Source organism: Cavia porcellus, unplaced genomic scaffold (assembly GCF_034190915.1).
Source record: "Cavia porcellus strain 051 isolate PalLab524CR breed Dunkin Hartley unplaced genomic scaffold, mCavPor4.1 scaffold_1, whole genome shotgun sequence".
Lineage (NCBI taxonomy): Eukaryota > Metazoa > Chordata > Mammalia > Rodentia > Caviidae > Cavia > Cavia porcellus.
This window is the reverse complement of record NW_026947484.1, coordinates 218,721,604-218,744,892: the sequence shown is the minus strand read 5'-3', so window position 1 is coordinate 218,744,892 and position 23,289 is coordinate 218,721,604. Positions and strand designations below refer to the sequence as shown.

Genomic DNA, 23,289 nt, shown 5'->3' with positions numbered 1-23,289 from the left:
GTTTGGCTTTGTAGTATGCCTTGAAGTCAGGAATCATGATGCCTCCTGTTTTGCCTTTGTTGTTCAGAATTGTTTTTGGCTATTTCGGTTAATATGAGTAAGAATAAGACGGCTTTCTCTAGTTTTGTGGGGGAAATGCTACTGGTATTTTGACTGAGATTGTGTTAAATCTGTACAACAGTTTGGAAAATTGACCATTTTGACTATAATTGTTCTTCCTTTTTAGTAAAAGATGATATCTTTGTTTTTTCTGATATTTACTTTGATCTCTTTTTTTTGGAGAATGCTATTGTAGAGGCCTTTCACTTCTTTGTTTTTTTTTTTAATTTTAAAGAGGGTATAATTAAACATAGCAAAACAACAAAACAGATCATAAGAAGAGTTTAAGAAACACAGATTTCAAAGCAAGACCACTGGAGATCTTCACTATCTTATTGTCTCTTGTTTTCTTCCAAATAGTTGTCCATATCTTCACACAGAGTGAATTCATACCGAGCAAAATAGTACTAAACTGATTAGAACAGAATGATGAAGGCATTTTAAGTCTTCAAGACCACACAATAGGAAAGTCAGCGATGGCTGCCATAATGTTTCTCATTCTCTTCAAAATAGCTGTCTATACCTTTACATATGTTGAAATTAAACAAAATAAAACAGACTAATATCACTCTGGACAAAGAATAATAGTATTGCTAGATTTTATATTGTGATGCTACAGAATTAGCACTGGGTATTTTAGTGTCTCTTTTACTTCAGAGTATCTGTTCATTACATTGTACATTTTATAATCTATTCTTTAAACTGTTTAGAAGTTCTACACATGCGTGAATCTCTACATGTATACCTATCCTTTCTGTATTAGAGGGGGAAAACAAATCAAAACAAGACAAATTCCTAGAAAAACATGAAATGAAAAAAACATATAAAACCACAATACTAGGTGAACTACAGTAGTTACTATGATGTCTCTTGTTATTTTCAATAGAATTGTCTATATCATCAGGCATAATATACTTGAACATAGCAATATTAATAAAAACAAAACATTGGAGACATTATAGGACTTCAAAAGCAGTTAATAACCAAACCGGAATGGATATCCTATTGCATCTTGTCATCTTCAGAGTAGTTGCCTTTACTCTTAGATTTGATACTGGCAAGCATACCAAATTCGAATGCAATCAGTCAAGACAGAACAGTGATCTAACAAACCAGATTCAAATAAGATCAGTCATAGTAAGACAGTGTAAGTAATACAGGGCTTCAGGTTAAGTTAATAGGAGATTAAGGATAGTTATCATTGTATAACTTGCTATTTTTCAGATAGCTGCCTGTGCCCTCAAATCTAGTACAAGTAGACAGACTGCAACAGAATAAAATCAAACTAAACAGAGCGATAAGACTAATGTGGCTTTTAAATCCTGATACACTAGTAACAATGTCCTCTGCCTTCCTTTTTTATACAGTTCCTCCCCTTTCCATTTCTCAGGGTGCTTTGTACATTTTGGGTTCCACTAACTCCTTTAGTTTTTAGATTAGAGGCCACCTGCTATCTACCTAAGTGGTTCTGAACCTCTTTACCCCTGAGCTTGATCTTGAGCTGTATTCCTTTACCTACTAAAGCCTAAAGATTTTCCTTCCTTATAGCTGAGCAGTTTTCCACTGCACAAAAGTGCCATGACTTTCCAACCTATCTGCAGCTGCTGGACAAGCTGTCCCTGTTTCTCTCTGGTTCCCTGTCACATAGAGCATTGTTTTATCATCTTTGACTTTCAGTTCATTAACCCTCTTTCAGGTAGATTATATTGCCTATTCAGAGCATCTCGATGGACCCTATCTCCTGATCTACTCTGCCTGTGTTTCTTCTTGTTAGTGTATCAAGGCCATCTGTGCTAGAGATTATAGTCATTCTTCTCTACCTCATCTCTGCTATGTGATTTTTTCTTTCTCTCTAGAATGTCCTTCAATATTTTTTGTTGGTTTGGTGGGTTGGTTGGGTTGGATTGGTGGTCACGAACTCCCACAGTTCTTCTTTGTCATGGAAACAACTTGTTTCTCTATTAATTTTGAGAGACAGTTTTTCAGGGTACTCAATCTGGGTTGGAGGTTATTTTCTTTCAGGGCTTGGAATACTTCACTCCAAGTTCTTCTTGTTTTGATAGTTTGGGTTGAGAAGTCTGTTGTGATTTTGATGGGTTTTCCTTTATAGATGATCTGTTTATTTTCTCTGACCACTTTTAATATTCTGTTCTTGTGATGAATTTCTGGGATCTTGCTTATTATATGTCTGGGTGTAGACCTGTTTTGGTTGTAGCTGGTTGGAGTTCTGTAAGTCTCAAATATCAGAACATCATTTCCTTTTCCTATGCTTGGGAAGTTTTCCTTAATTATTTCTGTGAATTGCCTTTGTATTTCATTTGTGTTTACTCCTGCTTCTTTGTTCACATTTTTTATTCTAAAATTATAGATCCTCTTGTCATCTTCTAGCTTTTGTATTGTTACTTCCTGGTTCCTTGTTATTTTTAAGAGATCTTTTCTTCATGATGACACTTTGCAAATCTATCTTCAAGTTTTGAAAGTCTAACTTTAGTTTCTGTCAAGGAATTTTGCCAGCTTTCAATGGAGTTTTTAATTTCCTGGTGATCTCTTTGGATGTTTCATGTAATCTAGATTTTGTTTATATTCTTCACAAAAGTTTTCTCTCTTTTTCCTGGGTCCCTCCATTCTTCCATCTGTGTCTTCTTAAGAGGTGCTTAGCATTTCTTTTATTAATTCTTTTATATCTTGCTTCACTTGAATTAGAATTTCAGTTTTAAGTTTGTCTATGAGGTCATGAAGGTATTCTCTTTTTTTTTGGTACCAGGGATTAAACTCATGATCTTGTGCTTGCCAGGCAGGCACGTAGACCGCTGAGCTAAATCCCTGGCCTCGAAGGTATTTCTTTATGTCCGCTGATGCTGTGCCCAATATTGCATGTTTGTTGCCCTCGATCTCTTCTGTATTTACCTCTCCTGGACTTATTTTCCCTGGGTCAGTGGCTGGAGGCTTTTTCTTGTTTCTTTCTCTTGTCATGTTTCTGGTTTCATTCGGACAGGTGTATGGTGGAGGTCTCAGGACCTTTCTGTATTGCTTATGGTTTTTCTGAAGCGTGCTGGCTAGGGGACTGCTGCCCTCTCCAGTTTGCTGTTGATCTGTGAGGTGCACGCAGGGATAATGTGGGCTGGCCCCTCCCCTCTGAGTCAGTCAACCAGCGAGTGCCTTCAGCATATTAGTTGTGCTGTGTAAATGTCACAGGTTCAGGACAGTTTCTGTCCCTGGCTAATGGGTCCCAACCAGGGGCGTGATGCAGCCCAAGCAAATCCCACCAGCTTGCTTTGGGCCAGGAGCAGGCTAACTGATACCACTGCGGTGCCAGGTTCAGGCCAACTCCAATATGTCTTCCAGCTGGTCACCCCCTCTGCGGGACCAGCTCCCTAGCACTCACCACAGGTTAGTGCAGCTCTCCATGTTGGTTCCACTACCACAACTTCAGCGGGACCATGAACCGCCTGACTCCAAGGTGCACCCAGCACAGCGCGGGACCAGCTCCAGTGAGAGTGTTGTAGTCTTTCATATACGCTTTTCCTTCCTTCCTTTCTTTTTTTTTTCTTTTTCTTTTTCCTCAGTTTCTTCCTGGGTTGTGAGAATCCCTCTCCTTTCATCTGGTCTTCTCCATGGTGCTAAATTCTAGCATCTGAGTTGTTTTTCTCAGAAAAACAGGCTCTCTACCCTGCTCCCTATCAATCTACCATCTTCCCAGGATCTCTTTCTTCTCTTTTTCACTGAGGTCACTGAAGCAGAAGAAAACTTCTAGTCTACTAGAGCCACATGCACCCTGCATCCAGCATGTGCTCCCATAGAAAGTCTCTTCTCCTGCAGTCCGTGCTCTACAATGGACTCTAGCTTGAGTATTATTGCTAAGTAGGGGGATGATGTCACTGCAATGTGGAAATTGGTTTGGCTCATAATGACCTTCATCTCTTAGCATATTAGTGTTCGGTGTCACTAGATAAGAGCAGCTGACTATGAAGGGCGCCAGTGGAAGGAATGAACAAGCAAGCGGTAGAATAAAGTACTTTCTGTCGAGCCCACATCACATGTGTTTCTTGGTTCAGTTTTGCTCAGGTTCTGCCTGAAAATGCTTGTTGTAGGGCTGGGGATATAGCTCAGTGGCGCAAGCACTTGCCTGGCAAGCATGAGGTTGTGAGTTTGGTCCCCTCTATGAAAACAAAAAAAAAAAGAAAATCTTGTGAACACTGCAGCCTCTACCCTTACTACCCCTTACTTATGCCCAGTTCTATTACGGTGTCTTTGTTCATTTGCTGGAAAGGGGAAGTCCATTGTTTATTTTTTTTTTAGTACTGGGAGTTAAAACCAGAGTCTCTGCATTATGTACTCAGCCCCCTTTTAAATTTTGAGATGGGGTCTCTATAACTCATTAGGCAGGGCTTGAACTTATGATCCTTCTGCTTTAACCTCTCAGAGCACTGGGGTTACAGCACGCTTTGCAAAGTCCTATATTTACCGATGTATTTATTTATTAGGGATAATATACATCTTTTTAACTGTGCAAATATACTTTTTCTTTCCATTTTCAGAGATGAGGCCTTAGTATATTGCTCAGGCTGGCCATGCCTCAGTTTCCCAAGTACCTGGGACTGCAAGAACATGCCACCTTAACCAGATATTATGTTTAGTAAGATTAATGCTTGGTTGCTCAGGTTTCAAAAAGCTTTGGGATGGTCTGCTCAGGCCAAGTATTTTTAAGAGCATGAATTTGAAAATAAAACAAATTTCAGGAGCATAATATTTATCATATTATAGCAGAAATGTCTGTATGTTGCTTGCCCACCCATAACTATGGAAAATTTTTCCATGTTCTTACCTAAAACTAATTTCTTCACTGGGGGACTACATTCCATCCTTTATTCAAGGATGTTGCTCTAACATTTCCTCCATTTTTATCAGTTTTTCCTATTTTATCAAATGGTCATCTTTCCAGACACATCTTTTTACATTATATGTATGCTTGCTGCTACTCCAATTAAAAATATTCTCTTGATACCACATTCCTTAGCAACCTACTGCTCGTATTTCTTTGCTCCTCTTCAACACAAAACTAGCTGTAAGAAAAAATTAACTTTAGAAGCTGCAAATACGTATATATGTATTTATGATAGATAATTATTCTACTAATCTCTGCTAGTTTGTCAAAAAGGTTTGTGCTTTGATAATTTTTCATGCCTATATCTTATAATCTGAGCAATTACTTCAAAGACAACAACATGCAATATGTTAACCATTGTCAATCTCCTATTACGTTGTTTTGAAATTCTGTATCATTGTTTTTGTTTTTTCATTTAAACCAAGAGAGTTGTCTGTGCTCACTGCCTCTAGTCCTTCCCATTTTCTTTGAAGGTGATTGCAGATTGGGTTTGGTTCACTCCTCTCACCAAAGCTTTCACTGTCCAAGTCATTGATGAACTCTCTCATGGTAAACCCAGTGGCCAGGTCCCACTCCTGTTCTTACTGGGTGGTCAGCGGCATTGTAGGGTTGCTTTACCACCCTCCTGTAAACACTATATCTGCTTCCAGGCAATAACACTCTTGGTTTTATCCCTAGCTTACTTGGTGTTCCTTCTTAGTCTCCTCTGAAAAAAATTCCTTCTCTTCTTTCTGTTAGTTTCTATTAGGGCTGGAGGAATCCAGGGATCAGCCCTGATCATGCTCTTTTTTTCCCCTATACTTTATTCAGTCTCTGGGGATATCTGTGAGTTGCATAAATACTGCCAATTCCCTAATACATATACATATGTACATATATGTATATCTATACACATATATCTCCAGAGCAGACCTTTGTTCTTAAAGTGAACATGCACATATTCAGTTGCCTTCTTGAGATCATCACTTTGCTTAATGCATGTTTCAAAATTAGCAAGTCTAAAGCTGTCTGGCAAGCTAGCAAATCTAGTTTAGACTGTCTCAACTAGACAAGTCAAAATTAGACTGTCTAGGCCATCAAGTCTAAAACCAAACTTCCTAGCCACCCCCCACAACAGATCTGTTGTTCTAGGTGCTTGGCCAAAAGTTTTGCAAGTCATTTCTGCTTCCTGTGTGTCATAAAATATCCAACACATCACTAGCTGGTTCTACCTTCAAAATTAGCCAGAACAGACGCACCTCCTTCTGCATCTACTCCTGCTATCCTGGTGCAAGGTGTCATTTCCTCTTGCCTGAATTACTGTAAAAGACTTCCATTTGGTTTCTCTATTTGTACATTTTCCTTCCTATAACCAATTTGTAATGCAGGAGTTACAATGATCCTTTCAATGTACATTAGGTAGATCTTTCAGATACCACTTTGGCCTAGCTGCCCAATTATCTCCACATTATTTTTGTCTCAGGCCATTGCATACTGATTCTTGGCCTATCTCTGTCTCTCTGTCTCACTTTCTCAGGGATTTCACCTTCCCCTTTGAGATCAGGAGGCCACTTGAAATTGTAGAGTTCTTTCTGCCTACCCAGCTGAGCAGCAGTCCCCCTCATCCTCCATGTACTTTTCAATGCTGGGGTGAAGGGCAGGTCCTTTGGGCTTTTGGAGATCACACAGTTAGAGGATGGGTACCATAGATCCATTGCAATATGCTTACATCCCTAAGTCTTTTGGATTTCTTCCTCTGTACATCCATAGAGTTCTGACATTCAGTTTGAAGGCACTGTGGCCCACCACTGAATGCAGTTTTCATTAGACTGGTTAAATCATTAGGACTCCTCCCAGTTGCTCATCTGAGCACATATGATCCATATGAGCACATATGATGTGTGTTTTTATCAAAGAACTCAATTTGACCTAAGACCATCATATCCATATTTCCCTGTTATGTCATAATACAGTGCCTCATGTTTGCTAAAAATTTTATACTAGCAATTAGCTATGTAGAGTTTCAATGTGCTGGATTTTTCCTTCCCAAGCCCTAAATCTGTTAGGATGTGATTTTAATTATAGTCCTAGAAGCAATAAGCCAGGAAGCATATGAAAAATTTGGTTTCTTCTTGCAGGGGAATCCAGGCTTATTGTCAGGATCTTGCAGAACTTCATTAGTCGAAAAGGCAGAACTGCATCTGCTGGCGCAGGAAGCTGAGTGAGCTTGAAGTAGTTACCGTGTTCCCATTCTAGTTTTCGACTGTCTGTGTTCCCATTCAATTCCCACTTTTCTTATTCAACACTAATTTTCATTTGAGAGATCTAGCTAGGCTTTGAACTTAACCAATATCCAATAATTCAGCATTTATAGGACCAAACTCTGGAGTTTTCTTTTAAGCTCTCTCAGTCAGATGGCTACCTGAAGTAAGAGGATCTCTCTTGGCAGTCATGAGAAATGCTTGGTGTCTTCTACTAAGCCTTAAGCCAATGTTTCCCAATTGGGGCACTGTCGAATTCAGACCAATTAATTCTATGTTGTCAGGGCCTGTCCTCTATATTGTGGAATGTTTAATGGCATTCCTGGTCTTTATTTACTAGACTCCAGTTCTCTTTTTTCTTTTTTAATTTTATTTTTAAAGTAGTAAAAATGCAACAGAACAAGACAGAACAAAGCCAACTGAGACAATACAGTGAAATCGGTGCAGAATTTCACAGTAGGATACTGGGATAGTAGTAATAGATACTATGGTATATCTCGTTAACTTCACAATAGTCCAGTCAATTAGGTATAGCAAAATCAAACCAAAACCAGATTATAAAGCCAATTGAGATTATTGAATAGAGCAAAAGAAACATAACAAAACAGTGAAAACAACCTTTGCCTTCAAACAGAAGATAGAAGGAAATCCCCCATATTTGCTATACTGCATATGGTCATCCTCCCAAGAGATGCTGAGACATCTATCCCCAGTAGATATGGAGCGGGGAACGGGAGGGGGAAGGGTGTCTGATTTTCAGCCCGCGTGCCAGTAGGCTCACAGGAGTCAATGGTTCTCTTCCTGGCCCATGCCGGGGGTGCTTACCAAGAGGGCAGGTGAATAAGCTGCCTGAGTCCCACCATGGCCATTCTGGGAGTGCTGGTTCTCTTCCTGGCCCTCACCGGGGGCACTTTCCAGGAGGGCAGAAGTATAAGCAGCCTGAGTCTCACCATAGCTGGATCTCAGGGTGCTGGGTCTCTCAGTCTATAGACATTCCCATGTGTGTGTGCGTCTCTCTCTCTCTCTCTCTCTCTCTCGCTCTCTCTCTCTCGCTCTCTCTCTGTAAATTACTCATGGCTGAGACCACTGCATTAATTGAAACAATAACAACTGAGGAGTCTTGCTCTTTTCCTCTGAGCTGTCAAGTTCTTTTGCTAAAAGCAGTTCACAGTGCTTGTGCTCCTTAGGTTCTGGCTACCTCTTATAACACTGGGAGATCACAGGGATAATGAAATGTTTCACCATTGTTGCATGTCATAAACTGTCTATATTACTAGCCATAATCTGTCTTTAATCCAACTAGGCCTGATAACCAATAAAAAATTCATACTTCTGGGGCTTGCTGCTTGAAATCCCTTAGAATATCTATCCCCACATTAAAATTCTAGCTGCTAACAAATCTAGACAATTGTAGCAAGAATGAAATGTATTCAAGATTTGTAGTAGCTCTCAGCATTCTCTAGGAAAGCCAGAGAGTCCTGTTTAGGGGCTACGCAGCCGGGAGTACTGCTGAAACTCCAGGACAAGGATGTCCTGGTGACCACTTTGTTGCTGTTGCTGCCAGGCACAAATGACGAAACTCATATTGATGAAGGTACCTTGTTACCAGGTGTTATGGTTTGTGTTTAAATGTCCCCCCAAATCTCATGTGGGCATGGCGGGGAGGCTTTCAAAGGTGGCTGAGTCTAATGTTTGTGATTGGTTGGTTGTCTAGCACTGGGATTAGTGGTGTGCATGCTGCACTCACCCTGGGATGGGGAGCTGGCATGCAACATAAGGCAGGAGGGAAGGAGGTGTGCATTTCACTCTTTCCCTTTTGCTCTTGTTGCTTGCGGCCACCATGAAAGGCTGCCTCTTAGCCGTGCCATCCTGCCTTGGAGCCAGCTGAGTTTGGACTGAAACCTCTGAAAACTGTAAGCTAAATAAACCTTTCCTTCATTTTGGGCATAAAGTATTTTGTTTCAGCAACGAGAGAAAAGTAACCAAGACAACAGAGATGGAACCAAGACCATGCTCTGGTGGGAAGCAAAGTTTGGGGCTTCCTCTTTCAAAAGGACAGGACATAAAATTTCTCAAACATAGAATGATTGCTTAAGTGGTAATAAACCAGCCAAAAACTTGAGCACTAGATCAGAGTATTAAAAAAAAAATTAAATCAGAACATAGATTTTAACCAACTTTCTGTTTTTCTCAAGTAGTGAACAGGTAACATTGAATTTCTTCAAATGAGGGTAAGGTCACAATTAATGCTTTTTGGAAGAAAAAGTACAAATTTCATTTTTCCATCATGCTAAAGGATACTGACTTTATTCATATTATTATTATTCTTACTGATGTTTTATGTTACATGTCATATAAAATGTCTTGCCATTAAAATTATTTTCATTTTAATGGAGAAGAAAATTGTAGATTCATAAAATCAAATTTAGTACAGAAGTTACAGATTAAGGTTTCTAGAATTCTAAAAATATGATAGGTAAAACACCTATCACAGACTCATGTGAAACCCTGGACACTTTTACTCGGAGGCTGAAGCTTCTACTCAGATGCAATGCATGGTGGAGCAGGTCTTTTCACCATCTGACAGAACTTCAGCATCCTTTCGAGGTATTCATCATCTGTTCTCTCTCAGGAACAGTAAGCACTTTAAGCGCACAGTACTAAGTATTGTGTCAGTCATCACGTCTTGTCTTCAGGAGAATGATGCTTTAGAACTCTGGTCCCACAATGAATCCAGCAGACAACAAGATTCCCACAAAGCTGACATCTAGGGACCTGCACCTGCCTCAGGGCAGCAAGTCCACTACAGTCCAGAATGCGATGACTTCTTGTATTTACATATGAATGCATTTGTTTTTCCAAGGCTAACTTTGTAGCACCTTACTGGCACCAAAGAGCCAAATGGCAACAGTTTGTCAGAATGCTCCTGGTTACCAGTTTCATGTGCAGCTGTAACTTTCTCTGATATGGCAGCTTTTCCATCAGGAGTCAAGCACTGCTTAACTTCACATTCATCAGCGTGGGTGCCTTTGGGAACCGAAGGTGCATGGCTCCCTCCACCATCTATAAGGAGCTTGTGATGGTCTTCACTCAGCAACAGTACGAGGGTTCCACCAACATGCAGCACTCTGGGACAAAAAAATGATTAATGGGAATGAATATTTCTTTCCTTTTAGATAACAAATAATCTTGTTTTACTTAAAATAGTAGTTTTTAATTTGAAATTTAATTCTATCTATTTAAATAGAAGGATTTTTAATAATTAGGTAGTGTCTCCCATAATGCATATTCATTATAGTAATTATGGAATCTCTAGTACAAATCTGCTTTAATTATCTATTTTTACTCTACTTAAAAGGCAAGCCTCAAAGTGATTCATAGTTATATTCTAAGTGATTCTAGAGAGAAAGTGACAGAAGCCTGCCAAATCAGCATATTCAAGTAGACAAGAGGCTGATGACAGAGAAAAGTCACCAGGGAAGAGTTAGGATATAACAAAGGGACAGGAAAGGGAAGATCAGCCAAAGCAGGGCAGACCTTGAGATGTCCGCTTTTTGAGAATTCATTTACTAAGCCACTCAACCACAGGGAGCACTTGTGTGGGACTGGAGAGGGAAGGTCCGATAGTCCTGAGGGTGCTAAGGTTTTACTGAGCAAAGGAGAACAAGTGACAAAGTAAACAAAAACAAGAATAAGAATTATAAAGACTCCTAAAGTTTCCAAGTTCAGGGCCTCAGATGTCATGCCGTAAATTCAGGTGTACAGATAAGGAAACAAAGTAACAGCTAGAGTTAAAGAGAAAGTTCTGGTAGCTTTTGCTCAGCTGATCCATTAGTGACCCAGAGGATTCTTCTCCAAAATGTATCACATGTTCACCTGTTTCATTCATACTTTGCTTGGCTGTGGCACCTCCTCCTGCCAGACCCGTCACGTCCATGCCTTGCACCATTTCTCCTCTCCATCCCCAGCTTCCGCACAGAAGACAGGTGGGAAACTGCTGACTCCGCAGTTGCTTCAGCGTATTTCAAATAAGCTCTAAGCTCCTTCCTAATGCACTCGGGACTCCCACATCATCTGACCTCACTACCTGTCCAGCCTCGTCACCGCCCGCTGCCCTCTGCCAGGACCCTTCCTTCAGCTGGGGCTGCTGGGCTTGTCCTTCACTCTGCATTCAACACTGATTCCCTTGTGTGTTTTCACATCATTGGAGTTGCAGAGTTAAAATGTTGTCTCCAGGAGAGGCCTGTCCTGGCTACCTACTAAGGTAGCCACCGCTTTTTTCTAACGCCTGACAACACACCCTCGTTTATTCCCTGCATTGTACCAATCACTATCTGCAGGGACCCTCTGCTCTTCCCCCTTAATGACCTGCCTTCTCACACGGATGGCCGGGCCTTCCCTGTCCCATCTGCTCCTGCATCTGCAGAACCTAAAGGAGTGCACGGGATATGCAACCACTGTCAGCGCCTCTGGAGAACGACCACTGAATCTCTCTGAAAGGCTAAGCTTGAGAAGTAGTGGGCAAAGTGTATCTATGGAGGAGAAAAATGAGAGGGACACCTGGCATGGGAAGACAAACTCTTTCACTGAGATAGGGAGGTGGTACAAGACAGATGTTTCCATGCAGTGAACACAACAAAATGTATCGGTATCTCTAAGTAAAGGAAAACGTATTTACAATAACAAATGAGATGTAACATCTATTCTTACTGTACAAGCAAAGCTAAAAACACTCTGTTACTCAGGAAGGCAAGATTATGAAAAAATGAGTGCTCTTGAAAAAGGAGACTGGTGTAACATTTTTGGGATAGTGCTTTGGCAATAAAGTGTCAACTTTGTATCAATAAAGTATAAACTGTGACCTGGCAATTTACTTCTAAGAAAATATCCTAAGAAGAAGAATGATAGCACCTAGTATTTACTAACCACTTATTATGGGCCAGGCACTGTTTTAGATGCTTTACTTGTCATTTAACTCCCAAACTGTTCCTTAAAGTACACTCATTAGCATTGTCATTTTGCAGCTGAAAAATTGAGACATTATGGTTTTAAGCAGTTTGGTCATACAATAAGTTTGAAAAACTGTGCACATCTGTTCAGGACATTGGTTTCTTTTTGGCACATTATTCTTCACTACAATAAAAAATTGAGATGTACATGTTCATCTGCATGTATTGGTTACATAACAGTACATTTATATAATACTATGGCAGTCACTGAAAATTATCCTGTGCAGTAAAACTGATCAAAGAGGCGACTATAACATATTATTGAGTGGGAAAAAGCAGGTTATAATATAGTAAATTTTGTACAATTGAAAATATGTATCTACTAATGTGTATATAGGTAAGACATCTAGTAATTTCATCAATTTATTTACTAAAATTTACTAAGTATATAATAATAAATGTAATAAATATAAATTTATTTACTAAAATTTTCTTCAAATAAAGGAGAAAATACTGCAGTAAAAGTCACTTTAAGTTCTGCGTTTCAAAGGCCAACATTTTTGGCCCAGTGATATAGCTCAGTGGCACAAGTGCCTGCCCGGCAAGTACAAGGTCGTGAGTTCAATTCCCAGTACCAAAGAAAAAAGATAAACATCTTTGATTAATATCCTCCTAGGTATCTTTCCGTGTACATATGCACATAATTTCTTGCTAAGAAAGCGATTCAGAAATTATAAAGTAATACTCTCCAAACTATCTTTCTCTTAACACTAGTGTATCGATGTTTTACAATACTGATATTACTGCTTGAAAAAAAAGTTTGTAGCCAATCTGTTGAAGAAACTGCATCAAACAACATGAAACACATTTCTGTTTTGCGTGTGAACCTGCAAGACCAGATGAAGGGTAGATGACACAAATTACCCTAAATCGTTGATCATGGAGCACAGTAGGTCTTGACCATCTTTAAACTCCTACAAATCCCCTGCTCCAGGCAATCTGGTACCCTCACTGTGCCCTGAACAGACCCTCAGGTCCACTCTTCACTCCAGAAACCAACATCTGGAGGTAGAAAAGAGGAAGTGGTCCCCCTTTTACAATTCTTTCTGAACTGCACTGAAATTGTGCTGCTTCTCTGCACTGAGCCTTCACGGCACACAGTGCTTTTTCCTCCAAGTTGAGCAGGCAGAACTCTGTTTCTGCTCACGTGATTCACACGGCCGTGTCTGACAGGGAAGCTCACACACTGTACTCCCCTCAACTGCTCCCAAGGCTCTGTACCCATGAAATGGTTCATCTTTAAACAAGCCAGCAGAGGAAATAACTGAGTTAAGAGAACAGAGCTCATAGCACCAAGGTAATTACTTGTCTAAGAATCTTTAATTCTGATTCCGTGACCTTGAAAAATACACAGAACAAAATGTCTCCACTATTATGAACAGGTTTACTGGCTTCTTGTTTTTTGTTTTTTATTTTTACTAACACAATTCCCATCTCTTTCAACTTCTAACTACACCCTTAAACTATCAGTAAACCATTGGGAGAAAAACTTATATTTACTTAGATACTTATATATTCCCTCACCTAGTTTTCAAAAAGATTTGAAGTGGTTTACACTTAAGAGCTCAGGTAAGTGCAAATATACAGTGTATTTTCTAGAAGTCCAGCATGGTTATAAGAACTTTAAATCAACTGAATCTTCTGAACAATGCTATGAGGTGGATGTTATGGTTTAAAGATTATGTACAAAGTGGGTGAGCAGTGTGGCTAGGAATGAAGGAGTATTAAAAGTGATAGAGCCGAGATAGCAAGCCAGGTGCCTGGCCCTGCAGTCTGTTCTCTCACCACTATAACATGCTGTACTGCCTATAAAACTCCTAACTACTAAGGGTGAAAAGTCAGGTCATAAAGATTGGAGACAGGCGGCAAAGAACACTGGCCATAGGAAAAGAAAGTCTCTTACATTCAAATACATTCACCTGGGACTGGTCCTACAAAGGTACTCTAACCTCTGGAATTCTTGACTATTTATTTTCCCAACTCAAGGTAAATATTTAAATTATTACCAGATGTGAGGGCAGGCAAATCTATCACTGTCTCAATTTCAATTACTTGTAGTAAAAAACCAAACCAGTTTAAAGAGTCAAGCTGGTACAATATACTAGTGCTCAACGTCTATCCACCTCCCTGGGACTTGTGGCAAGGTCAAAAATAGGCAGCACTAGACTTTAAGTTAGGTTGAGTTACTTTCTCTGGATGTTTCCAGGTTAAATGCAAGTCAATGCTCCTACATGTCAGTATCTCACTGTGAACTGGTTAATGGTAATGACATAGATTACCTAATTAAGCTGAAAGGCTGTGCTTATTAACTCTGGCAGCACAACAGAGTCACACTAGGAGTTTTTAAGCAATATTGATCTTACCCCTTACCAACAAAATACAGAGTCCTGATGGGAAGAGGTGGGGGAACTGCACAAGTATTTTGTAAAATGATCCAGTTTTAACATGAAGGCAGGCTGGCAAAAATCTTCACAAGGGAAGGGTAATTTGCACAGAAGGGGGATAAGATATTTGAATTACAGGTGCTGGCCAGAAGTAAGAAGTCCAGGTAATATAACAAAAGTTAGGTAACTGGGCAACAGGAAAAACGGATTTTATAGTACTTCAAAATGAAGTGTGGAGCGGCCAGCTCACAAGATGCATGGATAGTTCTTAGCTGGGCTTCAGACTTTGAGCTATGCTTCAATTTTCCTCACAGAATGTTATCCTTGACACTGAATTGTCTCCAGCCAATACATATGCTCCTTTAAAAACAACTGGTGACCAATATTTACATAATAGGCTCATAAGCTATTATCTGATTCTATCAAATGTCCTGCTGAGACAGTTTAACAGGAATTGATCTCTTTCCCCATCCACTCCCTCATATGTGCATTCTAGGCTTGATCTTTTATTATCTCAGATGATTAGAAAAATATATACTCAGGCTTCAGCGACTTTATCTCCCAAAGAACTACTTCCATTAAATTGTATTCTCTTTGGTCAACATTAAAAACCCAGAGATAAACTATATTCTGCATCTCTATTTCATGGTTAGTGACAGTCTCGGCCATTCTGAGTTACCTAATGTTCTGTAGGTAACGAATTCTGCCTAGGGTTAGCGGCTATGTGAACACGAGGAAGTTAATCTTTCCTCAGTTTATTTTCCATAAGGGAAGTGGAATTTTTGGGAGGATTAGCAGATGTGTAAGCTAACTAGACCTGTGACTAAAATACAATTGTTTTTCTGTATAGAATTTAAAAAGACACAGGATAATACTTATTCCACTATAAACTTCATATTTAAAACCTCAGGAAATTAACTTCAGGACTAATGTAGGAAATTACTGCAACGCAATCAGACCTTAAAAGCTGTAAAAGATTTTGGTTAAATGCTTGGTAGGTAAAAAATTTTGAAAAAAGAAAATTCAACAACTTACCTCTCCATTTCTTGTAGAATGGTTTTGATGTCTTTTCCTAGTTTAAACTTTTTCCCAAATGGAATGTCAGAAATAATAATATCAACACTTTCTGAAGGCAGTGGCAATTCTAAAATACAGAAACCAGAGAATCTTGTTATAGTAAGTTCAAATATGCACAACCTAGAGAGAAAATTAGGTTTATGGAATTTTCTTTGCACATTAAATAAAACAGCACTTCTTATATTGTTTCTAGGAAATTATAAGATCTGAAATGCTTTCAAAATCACTAAAGATAAATGGCATGATAACTATATACTGTCCTTTGAAAAATATTTTTTTCAGGTATGGCAAAATATGACATAAGTTGACAAAATTTTAAATTAACCAGAAAACTCAGTTCTCCAAATGTATTACTTGCATAGGGTTGCCAGATCCAGAAAGACATAAATCATCTAGAAAAACTTCTTACAAAGTTACATTCTGAAACTTTTATATGATTATATATAAAATTTTGCATTTTGATCTATTTGCTTTTAAGGGAGAAGATCCAAAGCTGTCTTTTATATTTTAAAGGGAACTCAAAAGGTGAAGAATGTCTACATTAGTCCTAAAACTAGTCAATAGTCAGCACAGTATTATCACTAAAAATTAAATATAGATATGATCATTAAATGTAAATTTTCTTCTCAGAAATTATCATAGGGTAGTAATACACCCACATTTTCTGGGTGTGCTATTTCCTATTATTTTATTTCTGACCCATCATCTAAATTAAGTTAGCCATTCATAAGGTAGATGTCTCAGTTTTCTGGAGACAGAGTCTCATTATATATCCCAGCCTGGCTTCAAATGTGGAATTATCCTGCCTCTATCACCTGCGTGTTGGGATTATAGGCACTAGCCACCCTACCTAGTTCAGTTTTCATTTTGAGTAGTAGCTAATGCTGTAAAATGCAACAAAGGCTGAATAATATTTAAAATACCATATTTAAATACCATATAAAATTTGTTGGCAGGAAATTTAAAAACAACAGCAAAAAAATCTTGTTAGCCGGGAAAGTCTGATGACCACTTGCTACTTCTTTCCTAATTTTAATCCTTACGGGAGATTAGCACAAGAGTACATTGTTACAAAAAAAGTAACAGGATATTCTTTTAAACCTAAGCAGGAATTCTTTTTATTATACACCCTTTTTTGTTTGTTTGTTTACAGTGCTGGGGACTGAACTCAGGGCCTCATGCATGCAAGCCAAGTGCTCCACCCCTGAGCTACAGCACAATGAAGTTAGGTTTCAACTTCATGCACTTGGTTTTAGGGTGCTGATGGAGGATGCACCCATTTAAGTACAACTGCTATGCTTTCTGCAAAATAACTAAGGATAATAAATAGACAATGAAGGAATTATAATTAACAAGTACTTTTTACCTGAAGGACCATAAAGTAATTTCTTTGATTTTTGTCCAATCCCAAATCTTTTTTTTGCCTTGTTACCCCCACACAAATTTGTTGTCTGCTTGTCCAGATATGGAAACATTTTTTCTTCGGTCTGTTAGCTATTTTGACCTGCAACTTTATGCTACAATTTTCAATACTTTATAATTTAGAGGCTGAAGGAATAAAATTCACATAAGTAGAAGGGTTAATCTTTTTTTTTTTAAGTTCCAAATGAAGCAGCGTCACTTTCCAAGTGAGTCAGAATACACTTCATGGTTCTCAAGGGCTGGGTCCCAGGCCTGCACGTGCCTCAGTATCGTCAGGAACTGGGAATCCACGTGTAGAAGCTATTAGGAGCTTCTGCAAAACACTGATTGCTGGCCCCACTTCTAGAATTTTTGATGCAGAAGTTCCTAAAATTGTGAGAACTTGACCTGTAAGAGCCTTTTAAATTATTAACTGCTTTGAATTTCCTACAAAGTTTGGTTGTAGTTAAAGAGATAAGATTCTAAAATAGAAACAGATCAAAACAAATAAATAAAAGCCATTCATTTTTTACATCTTTGCAGTCCTTCAAAATTTATTTTTAAATTTAAAAATATTTAGTTTTAAAATACTGGTTGTTTCAGCCTGCCTCCCTGCTAAGCAATAGTGAACCTACTGATGCACGGCCTAGAGTCAAACATCCCACTCCCCCCACCCTCCTTCTTCTGTGTCCCCCCCCCCCCCCCCCCCCCGCCGTTAGCAAATGGGAACCAGAAATGAGCATCTCCTGGGAGGTTGACACAGCAAATAAGGGGGACTTAATTTCTACCACCTCTTTGAAGGCAAATATTTTTATTACTGTTTTGCTCTCTTCTGATTAATGGCACTGCTCTATTCAATATTCTGTTTTGATAAGTTCTATAATGTTCTGTATTTCATCTCATTTTGATATATGTGATTGAAAGAACAACTATTATAAAGATAATGAAATATACTGTGATACCTATTACTGTTATCCTGGTAACCTGCTGTGAAGTTCTGTACCAATTTCACTGTACGATCTTAGCTGGCTTTATTCTGTCTTTTTCTGTTGTATTTTACCACTTTCAAAATAAAATAAAAAAAATACTGGTTGTTTAAGTATAATGTTCTATTTTTCCTGTCTTCCAATAGAACAATGGGTAAAAAAGTGTTTAAAGTTCAAATTTATGGTCCCAGGATTTCTTCCCATAGATTTGAAGGGCTGTTAAGATCTACTTTTGAAGACCTATAATGTCTCCAATGTTTTGGTTTTGTTGGTTTTATTCTTTACTGTTTTGTTCAAATTTCATTATAACTAATGATATAGGCAATTCAATTAGAGATAGCGGGAGGCATTATGGTAACCATTGTTGATCACCTTGTATTATGCTTTTACATTATCTAATACGTCTACCCTTTTGATTTGACTGACTCTGATCTGTTATGTCACATTTGGTTCTACTCTCTTCCAAAAAAGTAGTAAGAACTGTGGGAGCAACAAAACTCAAAATGTGTAATTGTCATTGTACAAAAGAGAGGAAAAGAAAGTGCTCTAAACGATATAACTGTATGTATATTTAAGTGTATAAGATAGATAATGATATTACTGAGTTTTGTTGGATCATTGAACAGAACTGTTTACAGTCTCACTGTTGGAATGTCCACTTTATAAGCTTTAATTTTGTGACTTGAACAATTATTTCTAAGATGACAAAATGTAATCCATTAACTAGTGATTTCCTACTGTTTATTTTTTTCTGTAAATCTGTATAACTTGTACCCTTTCTCTGCTTTTTTTTTCCTTTTTCTCCTTAAATAAAATTAAAAAAAAAGATATTCTTTTGTGCATGTATTTAAAACCAGACTATGTTTGAAGACTTTCTAATTTTCTTTTTGATACACATTCTTTGTATGTAGCCCAGGCCAGCCTTGAATCTGCTATGTAGCTAGGCTAGGCTTAAGCTTATGATCCTCTTACTTCAATCTCCTGCGTGCATTTTGGAATGGCTAGCTTTAATTGAAGGATTGAGTACTTTTACAGAACTGGGCACACCCTTCTACCTTATGCTTTCCGGTGTCCAGGTTCCTAATACTCACATCCTATACTTCTGGTAGTTGTTTAGAATTCATTCTCTATTTAAGATAAGTCAGCCCTCATCACCAATCATATTGCCTTGACTTTTTTCAGTCCTTGGTTGGCTCACCTCTTAAATGTTTAGACTTCATTAAAGATTCTGCCCTCCACCATGGGCTTAGTAGTAAACTGCTACATGAACTCTTCCATATTTGAAATTTCTGTATAAAAACTGCATTTTTGGTTGGGCATATTTCTGTCATAAACAATAACTGTGTAAATATAATCTCAAACTTTGTAAGTAAACACTATTCTATTGCCTATAACTCTTTCCATTGTGGACAAAATGAAATTTGAAGTTTATTGAATTAAAATAGCTTATTGAATTAAATCTCTTTCCCTTAGTTGCTGCTGGTAGATTTTTTTCTTTTCTTTTTCTCATTTAAATAAGTGCAGGAAGGGTACATATCTTTCATTGAAATTTTCATCTGTTAACAGTCTTAAACACACAAAATGTAGTTTGACAGATTGGGTCATCCTATAATTTATAGTCCAATCAAGAACACTGCTGAGAATGACAATGCTAGAGATAATACTGTGCATTTTTGAAATATTTTTCCTACAAACTGGCTTATTTTGGTAAAATATATACCTAAAACAATACCAGTTTCTCCTGTTTTTATTTTATTTTCATTTTTATAAGCATAGAAGTGCCAGGGGTACTTTATTTTTTCTTTTTGACAGCTTGTTCTGCAGATTCTTTGACCAATGAGCCGCACCATGAGGCCATAGGAAGATGAGTGAACACCCTGAGTTCTCCTCCTACTCCTCGGAGGTGCTCTGGCTTCCCATCACTTTAGACTTTCTGGATGGGTGTACCTGGTGCTGGCAGCTGGGCAGCCAATCTGAGTTCTCAGCAGACCAGTCTCCCTTCTTGGGTGTATAGATGCCCAGATTCATGCTTGTCTTTCAGAGCTGTACACAGCTTTGTTCTACCTGGTGACTCCACAGAGATGACCATGGGCTGAGCCCATGCTGCCCATAATTCTTCCAAGCTAAAGTGCCTGTCAGCTTGGAGTTCGTGTGACATCTCACTATGGAGCACCTTACTGGGGAATGGGAAGGTCCATGCAGAGGGCAAAGGGAATGTGACAGTTTTGCTTGGCAGGCCTCATGGCTGCAATCTCCAGGCCTCTGGCTGAGTTCTGCCAGTCCTGGTGGAAGTGGGGACTCTGTATTACGCATTCTTGGGTGGGTGGTCTAGCTGCCTCCTGCATGGGAGAAGGACCATGGACATTTTTTTCAAACCAAACTTTAAAAAAATTTTAACATTAAAAGTATAATTATCTGTGATGTGCATTCATATACTGACCAGCTTCTTAGATGTACAAGTCTCTAATCCCATGTCATTACTGGTATTTTTCTGAAGAATAGAGTATTTTTAAAAATAGGGACTTTACAAACTTTTTTAAAAACTGATCTTCAAAGTTCCCTTTGAATGTTTAAAAAAGTTCTGTTAACTATATATTTTTTTGAGAAAATACTTTTCCTACAGAACAGCAAATTCTGCTAAAAGAAGATACTCTTCGTTCTTCTCAATTCTATTTCATTTGGAAGCTGTAAATATTTTAGTTCTAGAGTTTATAGTTCTTCCAGAGAATCTTTGACAAATACCTTCACAATACAAAATGCACGAATTCTTTTGTTTTACCAAATTTAGGGCTTCTGCATTTCATTTTGTTCTAGTACAATTAAAATGAAAGTCATCAGAAGATCACTGTTACAAGATATATATTACAAACTTTCAGAATTAAATCTTGTGCAGCACTGTGTCAAATTTAGAAGTCTACAAGTTTAATTGAGACTCAGCAGGGAAGCAGGGTTTTTACTTTGAAAATATCCTCATCCTGTTCAAGAGGAGGGCAAAGAGATTTTGTGAGTGCTACACAGCCCTGGACAGGAGGGGAGGTGGCCTGCTTACAATATAAGGGAGGAGAAGAGGTTTGTTTTTTCCTTTTGCTCTGCTGCTCCCTTGAAGAGTTCCCCTGTTCCATGCCACCCTGCCTTGCAGCCAGCTGATTATGGGCTGAAACCTCCACAACAGGGAGCTCAATAAACCTTTTCTTCCATCACTTTGGGTGTTGGGTATTTTGTCCCAGAAATGAGAAAAAAGTAACCAAGACAATCACTGAGTTCATTGTACTCTGTTCTTGTCCGCCTTTGTATTTATAAAGATAGATTTCAGTGTCTTCCGATTGTCACCTTTGCTTTTAATAACTGCAATTCACCAGAAAGTTCAAAAAGGCCAGAGTTTTCTGGTATTCCACTTATGGAATCCTTTGATTACAGATATACAATAGATTTGGAATAAAATGCTACCCAAATTAGGCACATTGTGTCTATTTGAAAATATTGTATAGTACTATGGTAGGTCTGTTTTGTGAAGGCTTAAACTTTTAAAACCAACTGATGATGGCAAGCAGAGAGAGAAAGGCATGCTACAGTGTGTGTGTGTGTATTTTTTTGGTATTGGGGATAAAACTGACAACTGTGGGCTTGCAAGGCAGGTGTTTATGCTGCTTCGCTAATCCCCGGCCATCCTGCAGTATATTTTTGCATTTAAGCATCTTCATCACAAATAGCCTGCAGTTAGTTGCATTGTATATATTTAAAAAATAAAAAAGCTGATTATTTTGTCAATTTACGTTTCTATTTCAATTGCTTTGGCCTGTTTCGAGGTAATTGTGAGTTATACAGCTACCATATTAAGTTCTAGGTGTGTTTCTATTCTATGGATTTTAGTAGGAACATGAATTTTTACCATGTTGTGGTCTGCTGAATACGTAAGCAGAGATGTGGACTGTTGAACTAAACTTAAAACCACATTCACAGATGTTTCATCTTTCACAGGTTAAAAAAATACTCCTATATTTCTAGGAATTCAGAAGAAAAAATGCTAACCATTACTGGAATTGACTTAATTTTCTTTCTGAAGCAACTGGAAAATCTGATAAAAAAAACCGGCAGTGCTTAACTGTTAGCACGGGTTTCCTAGTGGAGTCAACATGTCAATAATTACGGCTTCCTTTTTCTTTCTGTGCATGAAAAAGCATGGAGTTGAATATGAGCAAAATTTAGAAAAAGAGCTAGGTAATCTAAATGAAAAGTCATGCTTCATAGAGTGATAATATTTAAATGCATTTTCTTTGATTTCATGTGATAAATAGTTGGGTTTGGGCCAAGCATCCTTAAGATAACTACCAAGTCTTGAAGAGAACACAGTAGTAAATGAAGTTTCTGAAGTAGATGCATTTCATTTGGTCAGTGACAGCATCATGGCTCTCAGTAGATGGTAAATGGCAACAAATGTTTTATTCAAGTCATATGTTCATCATTAGTTTTCTTGAGAAATGAAATTTTGGTGCTTTCTATGGCATTAAAAGTACACTTTGAGGGGGCTGGGGATTTAGCTCAGTGGCATAAGCGCCTGCCTTGCAAGCAGGCAGTCGTGAGTTCAATCCCCGGTACCGATAAAAATGAAAAAGACAAAAAAGAAAAAAAAAAGAAAAAGTGCGCTTTGACTCATTGTTGCTGAAAGAGATTATGACAAAAGCAAATGCAGCAAACCCCCTTTTTCCTCCACACACCCTCCACGCACACCTAACCCACTGTTTCCCACACTTGCTCTCATGATCAAGACTGGCTGCCCGACAGCTTTATGAATCCTGCAGGCTGGCATGCAAGCACAGGGCCTAAGCAGGCAGGGCAGTGCAGGACAGCATGAGAGGAAGGCACATGCATGTGAAGGAAAATGCAACCTGCAGGATGGGGCGCTGATGGGTGCTCTGGAAGAAAAGCAGCCCTACTGCGGGACAGGCGTCAGTAAGTGACACCTGAACACGACGCACAGCTGTGGCCAGTAATCTTGTTGTCATCCAAGCGATGTCTGGCAAAGGCTGTAGAATATTTAGCTGGGAGCAACGATAACTCTCTTTTATTTAGTTATGCTTTTAGCATTTAATTAAATCATATACGTGTTTCTCTCGTTCTGATCTCTATGTTATAGCTTCTATCCTGTACTAGGAATATAAATATATTTGTACATTTAAAAAAAGCCTAACCAGTGACTGTTATTTCCTA

The 23,289-nt window shown here is 38.5% G+C and overlaps 1 protein-coding gene across 2 annotated transcripts in view; it reads right to left on the bottom strand.

Annotated features, from left to right (window-relative positions):
- Positions 1–7,571: 7,571 nt before the first annotated feature.
- Thumpd2 (THUMP domain containing 2) overlaps positions 7,572–23,289 on the bottom strand; it is a 41,621-nt gene continuing 25,903 nt past the window's right edge. The window contains exons 9-10 of one of the 2 annotated variants that reach the window (XM_003473047.5): positions 15,653–15,761; positions 7,572–10,352 (exon numbers count right to left, since the gene is read on the bottom strand). In XM_003473047.5, coding sequence (XP_003473095.2) covers positions 10,028–10,352; positions 15,653–15,761 — 434 coding nt within the window. In that variant the 3' untranslated portion in view covers positions 7,572–10,027. Of the gene's footprint in view, positions 10,353–15,652; positions 15,762–23,289 lie in introns of those variants that run through there. The other variant, XM_023566362.2, reaches the window with a different exon arrangement.